General features: G+C 42.4%; 1 protein-coding gene across 1 annotated transcript in view; it reads right to left on the bottom strand.

Annotated features, from left to right (window-relative positions):
• Liprin-gamma (liprin protein kazrin) overlaps positions 1-21801 on the bottom strand; it is a 162220-nt gene that overhangs the window by 59063 nt on the left and 81356 nt on the right. The window contains 5 exon segments of the mRNA XM_068346008.1: positions 16398-16542; positions 16707-16830; positions 17165-17512; positions 17660-17880; positions 18581-18780. Of these exon segments, the coding sequence (XP_068202109.1) occupies positions 16398-16542; positions 16707-16830; positions 17165-17512; positions 17660-17880; positions 18581-18780 (1038 nt within the window).

Here is a 21801-nt window from a genome sequence, read left to right on the forward strand (position 1 = left end):
TGTAGTGGCTGAGCCCTCGCCTACTACTGCATTCGTTGCTACGAATGGTCCCAGGGTGTAGCAGTACTCGTAAAGAGACTGGACATCTTTGAGATAGAATGATGCGAACACTGACTTGCTTCTCCAATAGGTTGCATCCATAACACTCTGCAGAGAATGGCTCTGTTTGAAGGCCACTGAAGTAGCCACAGCTCCCACTTCATGTGTCCTTACCTTCAGCAAAGCAAGGTCTTCTTCCTTCAGATGAGAATGTGTTTCTCTAATCAGAAGCCTGAATAGTAAGAAACTGAGTTCTTAGAACTTGAAAAAGAAGGTTTCTTGATAGCACACTATAAGGCTTCTGATTGTCCTTGTAAAGGTTAAGACCTTTTTAGATAGTACCTAAGAGCTCTAACTGGGCAAAGTACTCTCTTCAGTTCATTCCCCACCAAGTTGGACAGGCTTGGGATCTCGAACGACTTAGGCCAAGGACGTGAAGGAAGCTCGTTTAGCAAAAACCGAGCTGCAAGGAACATGTAGCCGTTTCAGATGTGAAAACAATGATCCTGCTGAAGGCGTGGATCTCACTTACTCTTTTAGCTGTTGTCAAGCACACGAGGAAAAGAGTTTTTAATGTGAGGTCCTAAAAAGAGGCTGATTGGAGAGGTTCAAATCTTGATGACATAAGGAACCTTAGGACCACGTCTAGATTCCAGCCTGGAGTGGACAACCGACGTTCCTTTGAGGTCTCAAAAGACCTAGGGAGGTCCTGTAGATCTTTGTTGGTGGAAAGATCCAAGCCTCTGTGGCGGAAAACCGCTGCCAACATACTTCTGTAACCCTTGATCGTAGGAGCTGAAAGGGATCTTACTTTCCTTAGATATAACAGGAAGTCAGCAATCTGGGTTACAGTGGTACTGGTTGAGGAAACTGCATTGGTCTTGTACCAGCTACGGAAGACTTCCCCTTGAGACTGATAGATTCTGAGAGTGGATGTTCTCCTTGCTTTGGCAATCGCTCTGGCTGCCTCCTTCGAAAAGCCCCTAGCTCTTGAGAGTCTTTCGAAAGTCTGAAGGCAGTCAGACGAAGAGCGTGGAGGATTGGGTGTACCTTCTTTACGTGAGGTAGACTTAGAAGGTTCACTCCTAGAGGAAGAGTCCTGGGAATGTCGACCAGCCATTGCAGTACCTCTAAGAACCATTCTCTCGCGGGCCAGAGCGGAGCCAACCAACGTCAGCCGTGTCCCTTTGTGAGAGGAGAACTTCTGAAGTACCCTGTTGACAATCTTGAACGGCGGGAATGCATACAGGTCGGGATGGAACCAATCCAGCAGAAAAGCATCCACGTGAACTGCTGCTGGGTCTGGAATCGGAGAACAATACAACAGGAGTCTCTAGGTTATCGAGGTAGCGAACAGATCTATGGTTGGCTGACCCCACAGGGCCCAAAGTCTGCTGCAAACATTCTTGAGAAGGGTCCACTCTGTGGGGATGACCTGACCCTTCCGGCTGAGGTGATCTGCCATGACATTCATACCGCCCTGAATGAACCTCGTTACCAGTTAGCTTTCGATCTTTAGACCAGATGAGTAGGTCCCTTGCGATCTAGAACAACTTCCACGAAAGAGTCCCTCCCTGCTTGAAGATGTAAGCCAGGGCTGTGGTGTTGTCAGAGTCCACCTCCACCACTTTGTTAAGCTGGAGGGACTTGAAGTTTATCAAGGCCAGAATAACCGCCAACAACTCCCTGCAATTGATGTGAAGTGTCCTTTGCTCCTGATTCCATGTTCCCGAGCATTCTTGTCCGTCCAAAGTCGCACCCCAGCCCGTGTCTGATGCGTCCGAGAGGAGACGGCGGTCGTGTTTCTGAACAGCCAAAGGTAGACTTCCTTGAGAAGAAAGCTGTTCTTACACCACGCGAGAGAAGACCTCCTCTCTTCGGAAACAGGAACTGAGACCGTCTCTAGCGTCATGTCCTTTATCCAGTGAGCAGCTAGATGATACTGAAGGGGGGGGAGGTGGAGTCTCCCTAACACGATGAACAGGGCCAGCGATGAAAGTGTCCCTGTTAGACTCATCCACTACCTGACTGAGCATCGGTTCCTTCTCAGCATGCTCTGGATGCATTCTAGGGCTTGGAAGATCCTTGGGGCCGACGGAAAAGCCCGAAAAGCTCGACTCTGAAGATCCATACCCAAGGAGACAATGGTCTGGGATGGGACGAGCTGAGACTCCTCAAAATTGACCAGGAGGCCCAGTTCCTTGGTCAGATCCATAGTCCATTTGAAAATCTCCAGACAGCGACGACTTGTGGGAGCTCTTAAAAGCCAGTCGTCTGACGGAGCCGGACACAAGATCATGGTACTGCTGCACAGTCTGTGAACTGTCAACCATGGGCAAGCGAGGAAGTACAGTGACAACCCGAATCTGTCTAGACTGTCTGGGTCGTACAGACAACTCCTTATCGGGTTGCTGAGGTTGCCGCACTGCGTCACAACAAGTCACTTCTGCTGGTTGTTGAACGTCTTCCCCGTGACACATTGACTCCGTAAACAAAAAATCCTCTAACAAGGACTAAGCTTGGACTGCATGTCTTGCAACACAGCTCAAGGTCTATGGGAGCAGGTGTGGTAACAGACGGGATTAGCGACTGAAGTGGAACCATTACCTTCCCTGGAAGCATGTTATGCTTAAATAAAAGTCCATAGGAGGCTACGCAGCTAAAGGCTCCCTCCAAATGACAGAGTCCTCAAAGGAATATCAGAAGGAGGGAGAAAAGAACTTTCTCATCTACAGGGACCATATCCTAGAAAAGCTAAGTTCTCTCAGTGAGGGTTTCACTGGTGCAAAAGCAGCAGACTAGAAGGCAACGTTATGAAACTGCTTGACAGTCTAGTGAGTTGGCAACAACCAAAGATGTGTGACTGAGAAGCATGCGGTAAGGTATGCAGAGCATGTTGTATGCAGAGTATGCTGTATGCAGAGCATGCTGTATGTAGAGCATGTTATATGCAGAGCATGCTGAATACAGAGCATGCTGAATGCAGAGCATGTTGTATGCAGAGCATGCTGAATGCAGAGCATGCTGTATGCAGAGCATGTTGTATGCAGAGCATGCTGTATGCAGAGCATGCTGTATGTAGAGCATGTTGTATGCAGAGCATGCTGAATGCAGAGCATGCTGTATGCAGAGCATGTTGTATGCAGAGCATGCTGTAAGCAGAGCATGCTGTATGTAGAGCATGCTGTAAGGTAAGCAGAGCGTGTGCATGGCGTTTAACATTTCTCAGAAATTCCATGACCAGTGCTAGAGTGCTTTATGCATGCTTGCATGGGGTTTTAATATCAACATAATATTTACCTTACATTCATAACTCATGATTCATATTTTTGCCATATTTTGCGATATTGTTAAAAATATATTGCCAGGAATACAAATATATTTTTATAAGTAATACAAATAACCTCCATTATCATAATGTTTGAAAATGGAGGTAAGGTATGCTGAACAGCAGAGTCAGAACGAGCTGGAACAACAATAGTTGTGGTTTCCTCTTCAAGACTCTGTTGAGGGAACACCTGAGGCTCAGTCTGCAAAGGCTGATCAAAGGAAGTAGCAGAAGGTAGGCGCATGGGTGGAGGAGGCTGACTCCTGGCATGAGTGGCTGAACTCAAGGGTTGCGCTTGCTGAGTGGTTGGCGGATGCGCAGTAGCAAGTTCCTGAGGAACGAGTTGAGGTTCCTGCGGTGTGAGCTGAGAGCGAAAAGGTAGTGGCTGCGCAGAACGCAGTAAAAGTCTCGCAAGTTGAGGCTCCTGAGGCGCAAGGCTAAGGTGTTGTGGTGCTTGCCTTGAGGAGGGTTGAGCTCGCTGCAGCGAGAGCTGAGGAGACTGACTCATGGATGGAAGAGGTTGTTGTACCTCAATCGAGTGTTGCCTCACTGGTGGAACAGCAAGTGGAAGCGGAGGAAGAGAGGTATAAGCCTCCTGTTCCCATTGCTGAGGTTGCCTTAAGAAAGGCGGAGGGAGCTGCACACCACTGGGATCAGTAAACTCATAACGTGGCTCAACATCGTACGCCTGGCAGGCGGTACTGCGGTCAGGCGGAGCGAGCGCAGGCGGAGCGAGCGCAGGCGGAGGCGCAACCTTCTCAGCCCGACACTCACGCATCAAGACCGAAAGTTGTGACTGCATGGACTGCAGTAGAGTCAACTTGGGGTCGGCAGACACTAAGGTCTGATGAGGTAAAGCCTTAACAGCAGAGATCTGTTGCGGCAGAACCTTACTCCTCTTAGGCGGAGTGCATTCAACTGATGACTGAGGAGAGTAAGAGCTAACCCAATGACTGCATCCGGGTTGTTGAACTCTAACTTCGTACGTCTGGCATAGGTCTGGACTTTACGTTTAAGAGGTCTTGAGACCTGAGACCAGCGTTTTCTCCCCTAAATTTCTTCTGCAGACGAGCAAAATAAGGGCTCAATCGTCTGCGGGTGGGAGTGACGGTCTCGGTAAGACACGCCCACAACCACCGAGGATACTTCTGTGCGCCGATCAAGGCCTGCTGAACCCTTATGCCCTTCGACATTGCTTCTCCCCTGGGCTTGGGAGCTTGCAAGAGGTCCCGGACTGGGAGGACGACTGGCGCGCACAGAAGTACCCTCACGCACAACACTGACACACTTTGCGCTAATCACTTATCACTTTGATTTTCTGTTTGCACTTATTTCACTGAACTCGAAACTTTAAGTGGTTTGTACCTGAAACACGCAATTCTATCCTTTCTCAAAAGTTAGTAATTGCGAAAACAGAATTACAATGTAACAGAAAAATCTAATGAAAGATAAATAATTCAGTGGCTGGAAAGAGACTAAACACTAGATCATTCTAGAAACGTTTACCTTCTTCCCTTAAAGAGACTAGGGAGAAGAGCAAAAACGATAACAACGTTACTCGCTTGAATGAAACGTTTATCCTCCTCTTTCTCCCTCCGTCTCTATCTCTCTCTCTTTCTCTCTCTCTTGACTTAGAACCTGAGAGAAGAGCCCAATCATATATATCGTTAAAACATATTATTGTTATTTCCCAAAAAGAAAAGTTCCTTTATTAGGATTAAAACCATTAAGTTAAGAAAGAATGAACAAAACGCTAGACACGGTTACTCTTACTGCAACGTGAAACCGTGAAAATTCTTTCTCTATCGTAACGATAGAGCGCAAGTTGAACGTTCTGAACGTCAACAACTGCAGAGACAAAACAAAACGTTAGTTCAACTTTGAAAACAGTACGAGACTATCAAAGAAATTCTTTCAAAGACATTAAAATAGCATAATATGTTAACAGGTAAAACCGAAATGACGGGCTCAAAGTTAATTAACTTCGGTACCAAGAAAAGACCGCTTACTATTAGGAAGGTCGAATATAAACAAATATAAAAATTAATTTTAATAAGTTTATAATAAAAGGAAGTTAATCGAAGAGGCCTATAAGAGGCGGAGAGATATAAAATAAATCTATAACTTTTGTTAAGCAAAATTAAGAAAGAGTCTATACTCTCTTAGACACCAACACTTCCGTCTAAGGGAAGGGTCGGCCATTTAAAGGTGAAAGAGAGTTCATACTCTCTTCGTCACCATAATAGATCAAATTAATTCCAAAAGCTAACTAAGCTAATATAGAAGTTTCCAGTATAGCGAATAGCTGCAAATTTTAGAGAAATACTTCACCAAACCGTGAACAATATTCCAAAATCATAAGCGTATCCAAGAACGTCTTGCCGGAAGCACGACAGAGGAAAAAGTGAGGTGGCGTCAACAACAAGTACTGTAGTACCTGGCCACAGGTGGCGCTTGTGAGTACACCCCCTTCTAGTATAGTGATAGCTGGCGTATCCCTCCCTTAGAATTCTGTCGGGCAACGGAGTTGACAGCTACATGATTATCGGGTAAGTTTAATATTGAAAAATCTATTTTTGGGTGAGAGTGCCATGTCGTCCTGATGAACCCACCCTTTTGGTGACCCCACCCAAAACTACTCTATCTCCGGCTATTCCTGCTTAAAGACAAGTAAAAGGAATGGCGGCCGGTAGTAGTATGGATAGGAGGTCCACCGGGTACCTAGAACGGCACCCCCTCTCTTTCGCCACTCTTCCCTCTTACATCAAAGAGTTAAATCTATTTGGGGTGAAGATTGCTATGTGTCGTATCTAAAAAATATGTCCCTGATCCCTAGCGATATCCTTAACTGGATACTCGCGCCAGGAGTTAGAATCCTGGAGACCTTCGGTTTATTTCTCCGGGAGTATCACTGTTGCAAATATCCCTTGGAAAGGCTACCTAAAGGAACCTTCCATCAGTACGACATGGTACTCTCACCCAAAAATAGATTTTTCGCTTTGCTCAAAATCCGTTATATGAACAGCATTGTGATTTACCAGTGTACCCCAAAATATATTCCCGATAAAATTCTTTACCCAAGTAATCATGAGGGGAGACAAGATGATATATCCCCGAACTCCTGAAGAAGGAGATTCTAAGATAAAGAATATTGCGGTATACAGTATGGCTAAATACAAAATACAGTGTCAAACCCAACCAAAGAAACTGAATTATATTAAACTCAGTTCTAAAATAGGAATAGTATCCTCGCGTAGTTACACTTATTAAATTCAGAGAAACCAAATTGAATCCTGAATTTTAAAATATTTGAAATTGTTTAATGTAGATCATGAAACAAAACCCAACAGTTTACTTATTAAAGAAAATAAGCTGGAAGAATGCCCAAGGACGCACTTGAGGGCTACGTCATTGCAGCAGGTTTTATAACATTACCTGCTGCCACCACAAAATGATGAACTTCATCCAATTGCTTCATATAATGCTTGAAACCCTGGTGGACTTCCAACCAGGATAAGTTTGTAAAGCTTCGAATGACATACTGAAAGGAGTTCCGAGATGATTCCACTTTCCTAAGATCATGACCCAACGGCATGCTAGCGGGGTCTGCTTTTCAAAGGAAATAAACCAATATTGCTCTCAGTTGTTTCAAAGACAACTCTGAACCGATCGTCTCACCTCTAAAGAATTGGCCCGTTTTAACCTTCTTTGTCCTGTCCAGATATGTCTTTAAACACTGTACTGGACACGGGGTGAGATCACTTTCGAGGGGAACTACTGTTCATGGTCCCCAATGTTTAGATGGTAGCTTATCTTAGCGAAAAACGTAGGATCAGGTTATAAATTAACTTCACCATTGTCTGTAAATTCTATGTGACCCTTATCTCTAGAGAGAGCCATAACTCCATTAATCAGAGCACCAGAAGCCATAGTGAATAGAAAAATCACTCTGAGATAAAACTCAGAAAGACACTGTTTGATCGTCAATTTCCGAAGCTAGTTATAAAACTTTATCCAATAACCAGGAGATCGGCCTCGGCATGTCTGCTGGTCTCAACCTGGCGCAAACTTTTGGAATCATGGCAAAGAGGACAGAGTTAAAATCTATGTCAAAAGCATATAAAATGGGTCCAGCTAGGGCTGACTTGCATGACGCAATTGTGGAGGATGCTAAATCTTTCGCATGTAAGTCGATCAGAAAGCCTAAACAAAAATCCATAGATTTAGAAGATGGATTTTTATCTTCCACATATCGAACCCAATTCTTCCACGAAGTTTCATACCGATTCAAAGTAGTGGAAGTTCTATAATTTTCCACAAATCCCAATTTGTCCTGTTGAATTTGAAATCTTTTTACCCAGGGCTAATTGGAAAAAATAATGAAATGAAGGGCATTCGGTTATTAGGATGAAGCGAAGGCAGTTTTCCTCTGTACTTCTCGAGAAAGGCTCGGGCTTGGTAGAAGTACCAGCCTGGAGTTCATCATGTCACCAAAGGATACCAGTTGCTCGTCGACCAAAGAGGAGCAACCATGGCTGCTGTCCACCTGAACGACCACAACTCGTCTAACACCTTCAAGAGAAGATTGAAGGGTAGGAATACATTAATCTTCTCCCAATGATTCCAATTCATGTATAACACATCCATGCCTATCACCTCTAGATCTACATATGGTGCCACATAATTGGGAAGTGTCTTGTTGAGGCTCGTTGCAAACAGGTCCACTTGAAGACCTGGGACTACCTCCTGCATGAAAGGGAATGATTCATCTAGAGACCATTCTGTCTCTAGTGGATGTGTTCGAGATAGAGAGTGCCATCTCATTCCGGATTCTGTAAGGCAAGATGCAGACAGAAATCATCTCTTCTTCTGGCCCAATAAAAAATGGTAACAACTACATGGTTTATTTGGGGAGTTCTTGACCCTTGCCTGTCGATGCAATGAACTATTACTCTGCTGTCTAATACAAGACAGAAATTAATGTTGTTTTGTAAATGTAGACTTTGCAGGGATAAGAAGACTGCCATGGTCTCCAGAATATTTTAATGGAATTGCTTGAAACTCTAGGACCAACGACCTTGCACTTTCTTGAGAGGAGCATGACCCCCCCCCCCCAAACCGTTCAGTGAGGCGTCCATAGGTAGAAACACTGTAGAAGGAGGAAAGTGCAATGGAACTGTCTTGGAAAGACTCCTGGCATGCGACCACCAACGGAGTTGCCGTCGAAGCAACTCCAGGGTTGTCTTCTGATGATCGCGGGGAGTGGAAGCTCCTTTCATCTAAACCCTGCTTGCATCTTTGAGTCTGACCTTGAGGAGAGGGTTCGTTATAGAAACGTACTGAAATGAGCCCAGAACCCTTTCCTGACAACGTCTGGTGGTCTTTCTCAAGTAGATGAAAGACCGAACTGACCGGGCTATTTCCTTCCTCTTGGCAGCAGGAATAAAGAGGGCATGAGTCTTTAGATTCCAACGAATCCCTAACCACGGGAACCCTTGATCCGGGTTCAGCTTTGACTTCTGGAAGTTTATTTGGAATCCTAGATACTGGAGGAATCTTGCCATGTGATATGTTGCTTCCGTGCATTCCCTTGCCGAGGAAGCTCGAATGGCATAGCTCTGAATATATAAGCCTTTCTCTCTAATCTGAAATCAAGGTGGGGGAGAAGCGTCGATCTATCGGAAGATGCCAATAAGCGTCGGTGAGATCTACAGAGACGGTGTAAACCCCCCGAGGTAGTAAGGTCCCTATCTGCGAAAGTCAGCCTCCAGAACTTGTCGCAAAGAACGAATAGAATTAGATGGGACAAGTTGAGAATAGTTCGAGGAATTATCGAAACTTTCTTTGCCACGCAGAATAGACGACCTCGAAACTTCATAGATTTCGTGCAAAGGATAACTCTCTTCCCAAAAGGTCCTGCACATATTGTACCAGATGTGGTGTTGATTTCTGGAAAAATCTTTTGGTCGTCGGGGTTTGTCTCATTTCCAGCCCAAAACGCTGGAAATCACGCTTTGTGGTCAAGGACTGAACAGCCATCTGTCCTTGAACTATTTCAGTCTTCCCCCTACTGGAGTATCCTCATTGCTTGGTTGAGGATGTGTGCCCTTAGTTCACGTTACTTCAGAGACCCCGACTCCTTGGCCTATGACCTCTGTTGGACTGACCTCTACCCCCTCTTACAGTCTTGGGTAAACAAAAGGACGAGGTCCCTTGTTCAAATCCAGGATTGAATGCTGGGGACCGTGAAGTCACTGGGTGAGGAACAGTGAAAAGATTCTGCAAAGCACTACTTGAAGCAGAGATGAAGGACCTCCTAAGGTATGTTGGTGTACGGACCCTCTTAGGTTGAGGGCCAACCTCAGGAATAAATTCCCTTTTTTGAGATCTTCCCCATCTCCGGAAAAGACTCTCATGTTCTGCTGCCACTTTATCCAAGATCTTCTTTACTAAATTCTGTGGAAAAAGATCTTTACCTCAAATACAGGCATCAACAAGACACTTCGGTTCAAGATGAATGATCGCGGAAGCTAAAACATGCTTCCTGCAGACTCTTCGAGCCTGAAAAAAATTAAAAAGATCCTTCATAAAAGTAGCCATGTGCATCTTGGCCAAAAGCAAAAAGACTGAGGCATCAACAGATTACCAATCATCATTTCTACAAAGCATTGAAGAGACATCAAAGCTGATAGCCTCTCCCTTGCCTCTAATTCCGCCTTAAGTAGGTGTGCCGGAAATCTCGGCAGTCTTTCATTAACTGCCGGCTGGCTATATCCTTATCTAATTTCCATTCAGCAAAAGTAAACTGAATATTCAACCAGTGTTTAGTGTCAAGGGGAAGAACGAGTGACACAGGTTTCCCTTCTTCCAAGACCGGAAGAGACTTACCCTCCATGAAGCCCTTTTCCACAGCCAAAAAGGCTTTTGAAGCAAAGGGAAATACCATTGTGTCGGGAGCTATAAAAGTGGCCAACCTTTCAGTAAAAGCACCTAATTGTGTGCTAATACACCCTACTGTCTTTATGTCCTTCACTGCCAGATGCCACGCTCTGGTGTGAACTAGAAGAATCGTTTCTTAGGGATAGTGTCGTCCCCACGGGCCACCTTCAGCTAACCTAACATAGCAAAAGGAGTAGGCCTCTATATCTGGATAAAATTCCAGATCAGCAACCAGATTAGAGCCTAGCCCCTCTCCAATATGAAAAATACCCTCTGAAAGCACTGCATGACCCGGATACCTCCACAGGCTCTGTTGCGTGTAAGAGGGAAGCTGAGAAGGTAAAACCTTAGACTTAGAAGGATCCTCTGGAGATTTCAAAGCAATAATTTCCTCCGGTAAGGCTTTACCCATCCTTCTTTGGTATTCCTGGGTCCCTTCCATATAGGCCTTCATGTTTTCCAAGAGGGACCTATTTTCCAAGTTAGATGAGAATGTAGGAAGTGTTGGTTCGCCTGGCTCGACCGGGGAAGGAGGAGGGGCAGAAACCGGAAGCGTACCTGAAAAGGAAGGCGTAGTTGTAACAGTTGATAGAGCAGCCATCGTAGTGACAGCAGTTGAAACAACGAAACGCAAGGAGTCTCTCATGGAAGTCACACTAACCTCGTCCAATTCGGACAAGTAAGAATCATCCACATGAGGGAGAGGTTCAACCGAATCCACTACTGGCAGGAGAGCCGATTCTCTATCCGGAGATAAAGAAGAAACAGAGGATAAAATGTTCACGTCAAGGAAGTTTATCTACATGGAACTGAACGGTAGAAATGGGTCTAGGTGGAGCGTACCCCAAAACCGAGTCTGGGACCGCATTCGGAAAAAGAATATCCTTCCAAGCTGCAGAAGGCAGATAAGGAGCCTTTGGCTCAGCATTCTTTTTGTGGAAGAACACCCTCCAATATCCATCCAGAATAATGTAAGTCCTTACACACTGCAGTCCTGAGGGCCCCAATAGGAGAGTGGACCCTTCATTCTCCTGGAGGTATCATGACCACAGGGATACCTCACGGTCATGGCACTTATCGGAACTCAACAATGTATCTTCTTCGAAGATTCCGCCTGTAAAGAGGAAAAACGACCATGAGTACCTTAGTCTCTTTAGATCACCACACTGAAAGGAATGGGTTAGTATTATTCAAAATTTCAGTAAAAAAAATTGGAAATTAAATCCCAAAATGTGTGTAATTACAATTTTTCATCAGAAAGAGAAAAAGGGGCCACAATATTCAGACTCCTATAATGGCGTTAGATTAGAAGTAATGCCAACTGAAATTGTCCCCTTTTATCATTTGAATATCATTCAGATAAAAGAGGGAACAAGAATATTCCTCAAAAAAAATATCCTACTCCCTCTGCAGAGAAAGGGCTAATAGGAATGTAATGGAGTCGCCTACCTTACAAAATATATCGACGCATCGATAACTGGAGCAATCAAAGATTAAATTGAAGGCTATTCTTTAAACCAAAATCTGACAAGGGGGATCGTAATAGAATCCCACTTGTAAGATGGACAATCCATTCCACGTCCTCAAAGGATCTGAATAAAGTGATGGAAATAATTAACTAAATACAGTATAATAGTTAAATCTAAAGTCTAGTTAATGAGAATCTTTCGCAAAAGAGAACTCCAAAACTGACTAGCATAAAGATACCTCGCAAGTCGTAGAAGTAAGGTCTTTATGGCACTTGAGGTTTATACTCATAAATCATATGCCATCATAACATCATATCCATGCCGTCATTAACGGCACGGATAGGTAACGGCATCGTCAACTTCCAAGGATACTGTATTCTTAAATCAGGGGCACAATAATCATACCCAAGACTGGGCGAGAACTGCCGCCAATTACGACAGTGTCGGTACAGACGGCAGCAAAATAAACGACGATAATTTGTATCAAATATCATGTCGTAACAAAAAGTGTGTGGCAGTATAGGGCACATGAATAACATAGCGATGTATCACTATAAAATGGCCCGGAAAAGGAATGCCGTCGAGACGCCGAAGCCGTAAGTATCAGCATTGCCGACAGTCTGACGACTCTCTTTATAAAGGAGAATGGTGTCGGGTTAATAGGCCAGAACCCCGAAGGGCTAGGCCTTCTCAAACAATTGTAAAAACATACAACAAGCCAGTTAAAAATTTTAAATTCCATACACCATACTGGTATCAGATTGGACACAGGAGCCTTTAGAACTTCACCTATCCCAAGCCTCCTTGTTGACGCTGGAGAATTACCTTTAGACCTTTAGTGAAAGTCTTCTATTGTTTGAGATTGGTTTAGGTTGCAAAGACTTCCACATCCTTTAGTATTGCAAACTGCAAACCTTTTAAGGTATTCAACATATTTTGAGTTGCACCCTAAATCTCCTCAACCTTATGGTTTTTGGGTAAAACAATTAATAAACAGTCTTGATATAGCAAGAAATAGAGTTCTTCCATTCAGAATATCACCAACCCATCTACAGAAATTACCAGAGATAATTTCTGTAAATATTTTATTGGGATAAAAAAAAAGACATGACTGACTTGGGACTTTTTTATGGAACATGTTAAAGACCATAGGGAATAGACTTTTATATGTACTGATGGCTCCAAATCTGATGCTGGCATTTGGATTTGGAGTATATAAAGTAGTAATACTTTCAATTATAGATATGCACTTCCACTAGTATCATCTATATTTACTATTGAATTATATGGCATACTAACTGCTATTAAAAAATAGCATTAAAAGAAGAAGGCAATCTTACCATTTTTAATGATACAAGAAGTGTTCTACAGGCTTTAGCAATTTTTAATTTCAGTAAACCTTTTATTTAAAGATTTTAGGTTGAAATTTTGATTATTGGGCTGAAAGGTATAACCATTCAATTTTGCCGAGTTCCAGCACACGTAGGTGTTCCTGGAAAATGAGAAGGTAGATTTACTGGTAAAGAATGCTTCAGCCGAGTTGCTACCAAGAAGGTATCCCATCCTCTTCAATGATTTTTTTACCTAGTATTAAGAATTTGCTTTATAATTGGCAACAGCATTGGGATAGTTTAGTTGGAGATGATGAGAGAACAGTATATTGGGAGGAGAGTGATGGAAATAGAGGTGCAGGGAACGAGAAGGAGAGGGAGACCAAAGCGAAGGTGGATGGACTGTATCAAGGATGACCTTCGATCAAAGGGATTAAACGGTGATGAAGTGTGGGACAGAGGTAGATGGAGAAAGCTGACCAGAAACATCGACCCCACATAGAAGTGGGAAAGGATGTAAACAAAGAAGAAGATATCTCCTTGGAGGTATAGCATAATGCCCCGAAAGTGGGAGACTACTCTATGTTGTCTCCGTATTGGTCACACTCGGTTAACACACAAGTTTCTGCTGACTGGCCAACACCAGCCTTATTACAACAATTGTTTGGTACCCCAGACAGTGAGACATTTGTTGACTGAATGCCCTACTTTTAGCACTAATAAATTGATATCTGTTTGAGGTTCAAGGTGAGGATGGCAGATTCATCACAGCCAAGATTCTTGGACATGATGTATCCTACTATGCTTGCGGTGTATTTTTAGATTTATTTCAGAAGCAAGTCTTCTGAAAGCTGTTTAACTTTTATTAAAGGTTAAAAGGTTAAGGGTATCTGGTGGTTTCTGTTCCAGTTTCATCAGAATAGATAGATGCTCACCAGAACGTCAGCCGGGCAATCCCAATTCCATACTGTGGTGGCCAACCACATCAGTGGCCTTCCCAGTAAACAGCTTAAACTCACAGTCCCGGGCGGGGATTGATCTGCCGCCATGACAATACTAGGCAAACCAGTGTACTTGTTGGGACATCTTTACTTTCATTGTTTTAAATTTAATTTCATAATTTTTATTAATAACAAATGATATTGGCATCAATCAATCGTAGATATTAGAAATTCTTATCAAAATTATGTTTTTATAGATAACTGCCAAAGAAAGTCTCAAAGTCCCTGGTCTAAAAATTGTATATGCTACCCAGTAACGCCTGCTATGTACCATGGCATTAAAAAGAATCTTGTAGTCATAACCAAAGGATAAAGACGGGCCATATTATACCTTCAGATGGATCCTTCTTAGTCATATGTGTATTTAAGTTTTTTCTATAGCAAACAAAGAAAATTTTTTTTTAGAATCATTTGAATTTTTCCTAGATATGCAGACCTGAGTTCATTAATATAAGAAAATATCTTCATCAGAGCTGGAACGGCCATTGAAATTGTTAATGAGGTATTTGATGACAGGTGATGAATGCAGGTGAGGTAGCCCTGCCTACCCTCCTGTCAAAGACTTCACTTTTCACCTTCAGGTTAAAACAGATCCAAAGGTTGAGTGGGAAGTTTATCTTTAAAAGCCTCGGGTTTGTATAGCTAGAAAAAATACAACTCACTTTTAAAATTTATTAGCTCCTATGCTTATACAAAGCTTTTATCTTTTAAAACACAGAGATTTGCTTATTAGTTTGTAGAAGTTGCCACAAAGCCAAACTGGTTAGTTCTTTTTCTTCCCTGAAAAATGTTGGTCTCCCTGGTTCTGTAAGGGAGCAAGGGAGAAGACTCCTGCATCCTATCAAAACATCATAGGGCCTGGTAAGTACTTGGTTAGTACCTGGTACTCAGTCAACAAAGGAATCTTCCTCCCCAGAAGGGGATATGTAGTCTGGAATGAAATACCTGCAGCAAAATGCCCAATAGAAAGGGTGGCCAGGGGAGAATTATTTTGTACAAATCCAGACTAATAAGAATGGTGCTCAGAAATGTAGCTTAACATCATTAATGTCAGATATAGCATATAGCGATACAAAAGCTTTATCAAAACTAAACTTGTTAGGCTGTAGCAAAGTTAAACCCAGGAGTGGCATTATCATCATTATTCCCTCGATAAACAATTAGCCTAGCTTCTTCTTTTACACTTTGAACTTTAAATCTGATCATGAAACACACTTCCCAGAGAGGAACTGAGGTTCATGCACTCCCCAGAAGACTCTCTAAAATATAACTTCCTCGCCACAAGGCAAAGAAAATGCTAACAAATTCAGAGAAGACAATGTATAAAAATGGAAAAATATTGACATCTGGAGCTGCGGATCACACTAATTCCCAAGTCGACTTCTAGACCAAAATACCAATATGACGCTCAAAGCATGTTATTCTTCTTAGATGCTGGTAAGTCTCATTACTTTACAAGAGGCACCAGTCCATTGAAAGGAAAGGAAACAAAATTTCTTAATTTTAAGGGGTAATATTAACATTCCAAGCTTCCAGGGACTAAAGAAAGGTGAACATTAGGAAGGCTTCATAGAAATAATGGTGATTACATTGCTATCTTTTTTTACATTAGCTACTACTTACAGCATATCTAAGTGAATGATGAATGATTTTATCATCCATTACACTTCACAATGTATGCATAACTTGATTGCCTCAGCAGGATTAATTCCTTTTCCTAAACCAATGGCAACCAAACCGAGACTTCAGCATGCATATTGAGGCAAAATCTATGGAGACTGATAGTTGCCCATGGCTTATTCAAGTCACCATTAATTAAAACCACCTTGTCAGTGGCAAAAATAGATTGGGTCAGCAAAGAAGTACAGCCAATGTAGCTTCTACCTTAATAAATCTGGAATCATTTCCTATGCCTACCTAGTATATCAGTAGTGATATTTCTTTTTTGAGAGGCTTTAAATAGATATTCTTAGCTTTAAATAAATATTCTTCCACAAGCCAGTAGAATAGTACCCTAGCTTTTATTGTACCTTATGTTAGTGCAACTGGAGACCTGTTTCATCAATAACAAGGCATTTAAACATGAATGGGCTGTAATGATCCCATACTCAAAATTCTGATAGTTTACTATAAACTTATTAATTCAAATTAATTCTATATTTTACGGAAAATTATTGAAAGAAAGCAGCAAGTAAAATAAATAAAGGAATGAAACTAAAGAAACAGAAAAGCACAAAAAATTATCCATTAATCCAAAAATCTACTGAAAAAATTATGAAGAATAACATACCTTGCAGGATTAACTAAACTTTCAAGTTCAGTTGCTAAATGTCTACGAATAATATTTTTAGACTGAGGAATGCCTAGAGCTGTGGCCATTGTGTCAGATGTGAAGGAAGATTCTAGTACCACCAAGGCACCATGAACTCCACTGTCTGTTCAAATTAGATAAAAATACAAGTACATTGAATTTATGCAAAACTTATGCATAAAAAATACAAAACTATTTTATCTCTATAATACAGTATTCAATTATTGGTTTTTAATTCCATTATAAAAGACTTCATAAAAAATAAGTCATTATTGAAACATTTCCCACCTTTCAGGTTATCTGCATATTCTGCAAGGTCTATAGTCCGTGCCCACTTCACCCACCGTATATTAGTCCACACAATTGGATCACAATCTACATGCTCACTTTGCCGTCTACGCTCTGCTAGTATCTGTGTTGCATATAAAACCTTCAGTATTTTTTAACTGTTGTTTACTTATAAAACATCAGCAAACCTTTGAAGGGAAATTGAAATTCATCTCCACAAAAATACAAGACTATACTGTATAACTGGATTACTATTTCTTTATGAAAGGAAATAAAGATAAAAATAACAATTACCACATAGTCCTTCATTCTATGACTGATAATATAATGTTAATTCGAAGAAAATTAAAACTCAAGAAATGTACTGCAACTAAACTTGACATGAAATTCCTTCAGCGGTTATTTGAAGGAATGCCTTAAGCTACTAATAAGTTTATCAGTATGGACAGTGGACTTACCTGTCTATCAAACCGTACAATTCTTAAAAGATGTACACCATGTATTATGGATGCTTGATGGAATTTGCGATGCACCCCTAAATGTTTTTCTAATTCCTTTTTTGTAAGTGCCTCTAGGAGTCGACCATCAACTAGATTATTAGCAAAGGCATCACAATACTGTGGCAAGCCTAGATCTGGGAGCCACTCGGAGGATACCCAAGTGTGTCCCAGAGCTGATATTCTTGGATATCGACTTAAACGAGGTTCTCTCAGTTCTTCTATTGCTAGTCGCAGTTTTTTGCGATGCATAGGGTGACTAATCCCTAAACCTGCTTCCAGTTCTGAATCATTGAGTTCTAAAAGTACCTGGAAATAATACAAAGTAGATTTCAGCAACTTTAAACTTCCCTCATTTTTGTTTGTTTTTAAAGCAAAGCAACTACATTTACTCCTTCTTGTATATTTAATCATATCCACTAAATTCCGTGATATTCACAAAACAGTTTGGAGTACCTTTCCACTTCGGACATTCTCAGCACACATTGCCCCATACTGAGGCATGCCTAATGTCACCTCCAACCAAGCTAGAACAGTTGGCGCCTTCCATCTTTCAAGAGGGATATGTTGTGCCTCTTCAAGTAATCTGAGTTTTTCTGAATAACTCTCCTCCGTCAAAGGGGATACACACAATGATGAACTAGGGGACCAAGATGCTCGCTTGTCACTCCCGTTACCTAGTGTTAATTGTAACAACATGAGTTCCTGTGGTTAGTACCATTCACCTATACAAATAACCATTACGATAAAATATGTTAGTAAACTAATCATAATAAAATTTAGAAGAAGAAAAACAATGAATACACTAGATGCAGGAGCACTGAACTATTGGTAAATTTGACAACAAAATTTAATTGTGCATTAGTAACATTATAAAAAATACCAATACAATATCTACTATAAAAATCACCCATATTTCTCTATGAACGACTCATTTGTCTCCAATGAGTTTTGAAGTGAGGCAGTTTACAAGTCTACCTATATTAATTATCACGACAATCAGAGGACAAGCTATACTGTATGTCTATGCAATTAAACAATAAATTAAGTTAATAACTAAACAAATATACAGTATTTTTTTATGTTTTAGTAAGAGCTAAGGGAGTTTTGGAGTCCACATGATTCAGAGCCGAGGGAAGGTCCTCCGAGCTGGATGCTCCTATGGTGAAATTAAGATATTACCCATTTAATGATTTCTACTTGAAGATTATCCTCAGTAATTTTTATCTTTTCATAGCAAAACATGACAAAAAAATGAACCAATAAAAAACTTTAATATTTCTCAAAAAGAATTCTGAAATGGATACTATGGACTATTGCAAAAAGGTCTTATGAACAGTTTTTCTAAAACATCTTAACATTCATGAAATATCTTACCATCATATAAAGAGGCATCCAGTGCTGCACGTTTCTTTTGTCTGGCAAACACTCTAGATATTGAGCCCCATGTACCGCCACTTTTGTTGCTCTTACGAGATAGTGTATTAGAACCACGTCCTTTTGAGGTATCACTGGTTTCCGCAAGTCTTTCACATAACTGTTCAGCAGATCTGCTTAAGCCACCAGTACTTGCATTGCTATGAAACATTAAAAATAAATATATAACACTAAACAACATAAAGTATTTATATACATTAGCATGAGGAACAAAACTGAATTTCAACTTTAACATTGTAGCATTACAAGACCAAGTCTTGTCAAGACTGTACAAAGCTCCTAAAACTCAGGACAAAATTAAAAAAATATTTTTCGGAAGGGTAAATACATGATAGAAAAATAAATTAACAAGTAAAAGTCAATTCTATAAACTCAATCCACAAATTAAGTTTGTTATGATGTGATTTTTAAACTAAAATCTATCATTTCCATTCTCACCTCTGAATAGAACAAGCTATGAACTGGAAGTACAAAGGACAAACTGTAGGTAAAATTAAGACACTTTTATCCCCCTTCGTACCCTCCTTCCTTCATATTTTCCACTAAAACCCTACCCAACTACTGGAAAAAACAGACAGCCACAGCAGTGCAGAAACAAGGTAAAGAACTCTTCAGATTTAAGTGGACAGAAACACCAAAGGTAAACATCATCTCAACAGTGGGGAGGAGGGTGGGTCACTAGACCTATTCAATCAAGTATATTTAAAAATCATGTTTATTTTCATAAATGAAATAGAACATGCTGAATACCATAATTTCTGGGCAGAGAGCAGGAGATGCACACAAATAACTTTGAACCAAAATCTACATTTTGCAATTAAGTGGATGACTATTTTTCAATATTTAACTTAGCCGGTGATTATAATAGCTGCAGCTCTGCTGCTCGACAGAAAACTCTACGTAAAAAATCCGCCAGCGATCGCTATGCAGGTAGGGGGTGTACTTCAACAGCGCCATCTGTCGTCCAAGTACCCAGTACTCATTGTAAACAAAGAACTCAATTTTCTCTCTGTCGTGCTACCGGCAAGACCTACTAATTCGCTGTTGCTAACTGGATTTGTTTTCACAACTATTTGGTGAAGTACACTTTTCTAGTTTTGAGCTTTCGCTGTGCAGGCTTTCTCTTCAATAAATCCTTGCATTCTTTTTTTGATATCGGATTATTTGTTGATGACTTTGGATAGTTTTTGAATTCCCCTTTGACCAATTCAAAATGGCTGACCCTTCTCAAGTCCCAAAATTCAGGAAGTGTAATGCTAGGGACTGTTCAAGGCGTCTTCCGAAGGCCTCTATCGATCCTCACACCGTTTGTTCCAATTGTCGGGATAAAACCTGTCAATTGGAAGATCGATGTGAGGAATGCGTTGGGCTTTCGGAATTCGATTTTATCGAATTCCAAAAATATACACGTAGGCTAGAGAGAGATAGAGTCAGGAGAAGTTCATCTCGTTCTGTTGATTTTTCCTCTCCTCATGCCCCACAACCTATTCCTTCCCCTGTAGTGGTTGCTCCTAATCCCCCTTCTGGCACTCAGGAACCTTCGATGGCTGATATGATGCGTGCCATCCAAGCTCTGGGTGAGAGAGTTGAGTCCCTGGCTAGTGACCGTAACCAGCTCATGGCGGACGTCAAGGAGCTGAAGTGTAAGAGTGCAGTGGGAAGTGATAAAGTGAGTGATAGTGTTGTGGATAGTGTTGCGCTTGAGGGTTCGTCTGTTCGTGCCTGTCGTCCTCCTAGTCCGGGACCTCTTGCAAGCTCCCAAGTCCAGGGGAGAAGCAATGTCGTACGACCAATGGGTTCGAGAGGCTTTAATCAGCGAACAGACGTTCCCTCCGTGGTTTCGGGCGTATCTAACCAAGATCGCCCCACCCACACAAAGACGAGTGAGCCCATTTATTCCTCGTCTGCGGAAGAGGTTTCTCGCAAGAAACCATGGACCAAGGTCTCACGACCGCTTAAGCGCAAGTCGGTCCCTTCCGCGGAAGTCCAACGGCCCAGTTGTAGCCACTGGGTCAGTTCGGACTCGCTGCAGTCTTCCGATGACTGCTCACCTCCTAAGAGAGGCAAAGCGGTACCGCCGCAGACAGTTACACCGTCTGTTGCCGCACCTGCTCCTGCAGACCCCAAGTGGTCTTTGCTGCAGACCATGCAGTCACAATTAACGTCTCTGATGCAGGACTTTCGTGCGGAGAAGGTTGCTGCTGCACCAGCCTCTTACCTACAACCAACCACACACTCGGTTGTGCGTCCTGTGGACGCTGAGGCAACCTTCTTGCGCACTCCAGTTGAGAGAGTTCCGCCACCCATGCGTTCCAGTGTACCCTGCCAGCCGCATGTTGACGTTCGGCGACGCACGGAGCCTTCCGTTGACGTTCGCGAGACACAACAACAGTCAGAGTTGTTTTGTTTTGACGCGGTGCGTCAACCTCCGCAACCCAGTGTGGTTGCCACTGCTCACCCGCATCAGGCTAGACAGTCTGGAGTAGACGCTGTGCGTCCCCGCGCTGCTATGGTTGTTGCCAGCTCACAGACTGGGCAACAGTTCCATGACGTTGCGTCCGGTTCAGTCACGCGTGCACCCGTGCGACCGGACTCGGCTAACCAGCCGTTACCTACTCCATTGCCGCTTCCTCCTCAATACTCGGATGATGGACTTTCGGATGATGATGGTGCCGCTCACGTTGATGAACCACATTCGGACCTTGACGAGCCTAAGTCCACGCAACCCTCTTTGGACTTTAGAAAAGTTCTAGCTCTGTTCAAAGAGATGTTTCCGGACCAGTTTGTGTCTGTGGCTCCGCGCTCTCCTCCGTCAGAGTTTGTATTAGGTATGCCGTCATCCTCGCCTGCCTTTACTAGACTCGTCCTTGCACGCTCGTCCAAGAGAGCTTTACGAGTGATAGGAGATTGGATGCAGTCCAAAAAGAGTCTAGGGAAGACAGCCTTTATGTTTCCCCCTGCTAAACTCTCTTCTAAATCGAGCGTCTGGTATGCCACGGGAGAAGTTCTCGGCTTGGGAGTTCCTGCCTCTGCCCAGGGCGACTTCTCAAGTCTGGTAGACTCTCCCCGCAGGCTAGCCATGAGACGCTCGAAAATATGTTGGTCATCTTCGGACCTAGACCACCTTTTGAAAGGGTTATTTAGAGCCTTTGAGGTCTTCA

The sequence above is a fragment of the Palaemon carinicauda genome, chromosome 22 (assembly GCF_036898095.1).
Source record: "Palaemon carinicauda isolate YSFRI2023 chromosome 22, ASM3689809v2, whole genome shotgun sequence".
In the NCBI taxonomy this organism is placed as follows: Eukaryota; Metazoa; Arthropoda; class Malacostraca; order Decapoda; family Palaemonidae; genus Palaemon; species Palaemon carinicauda.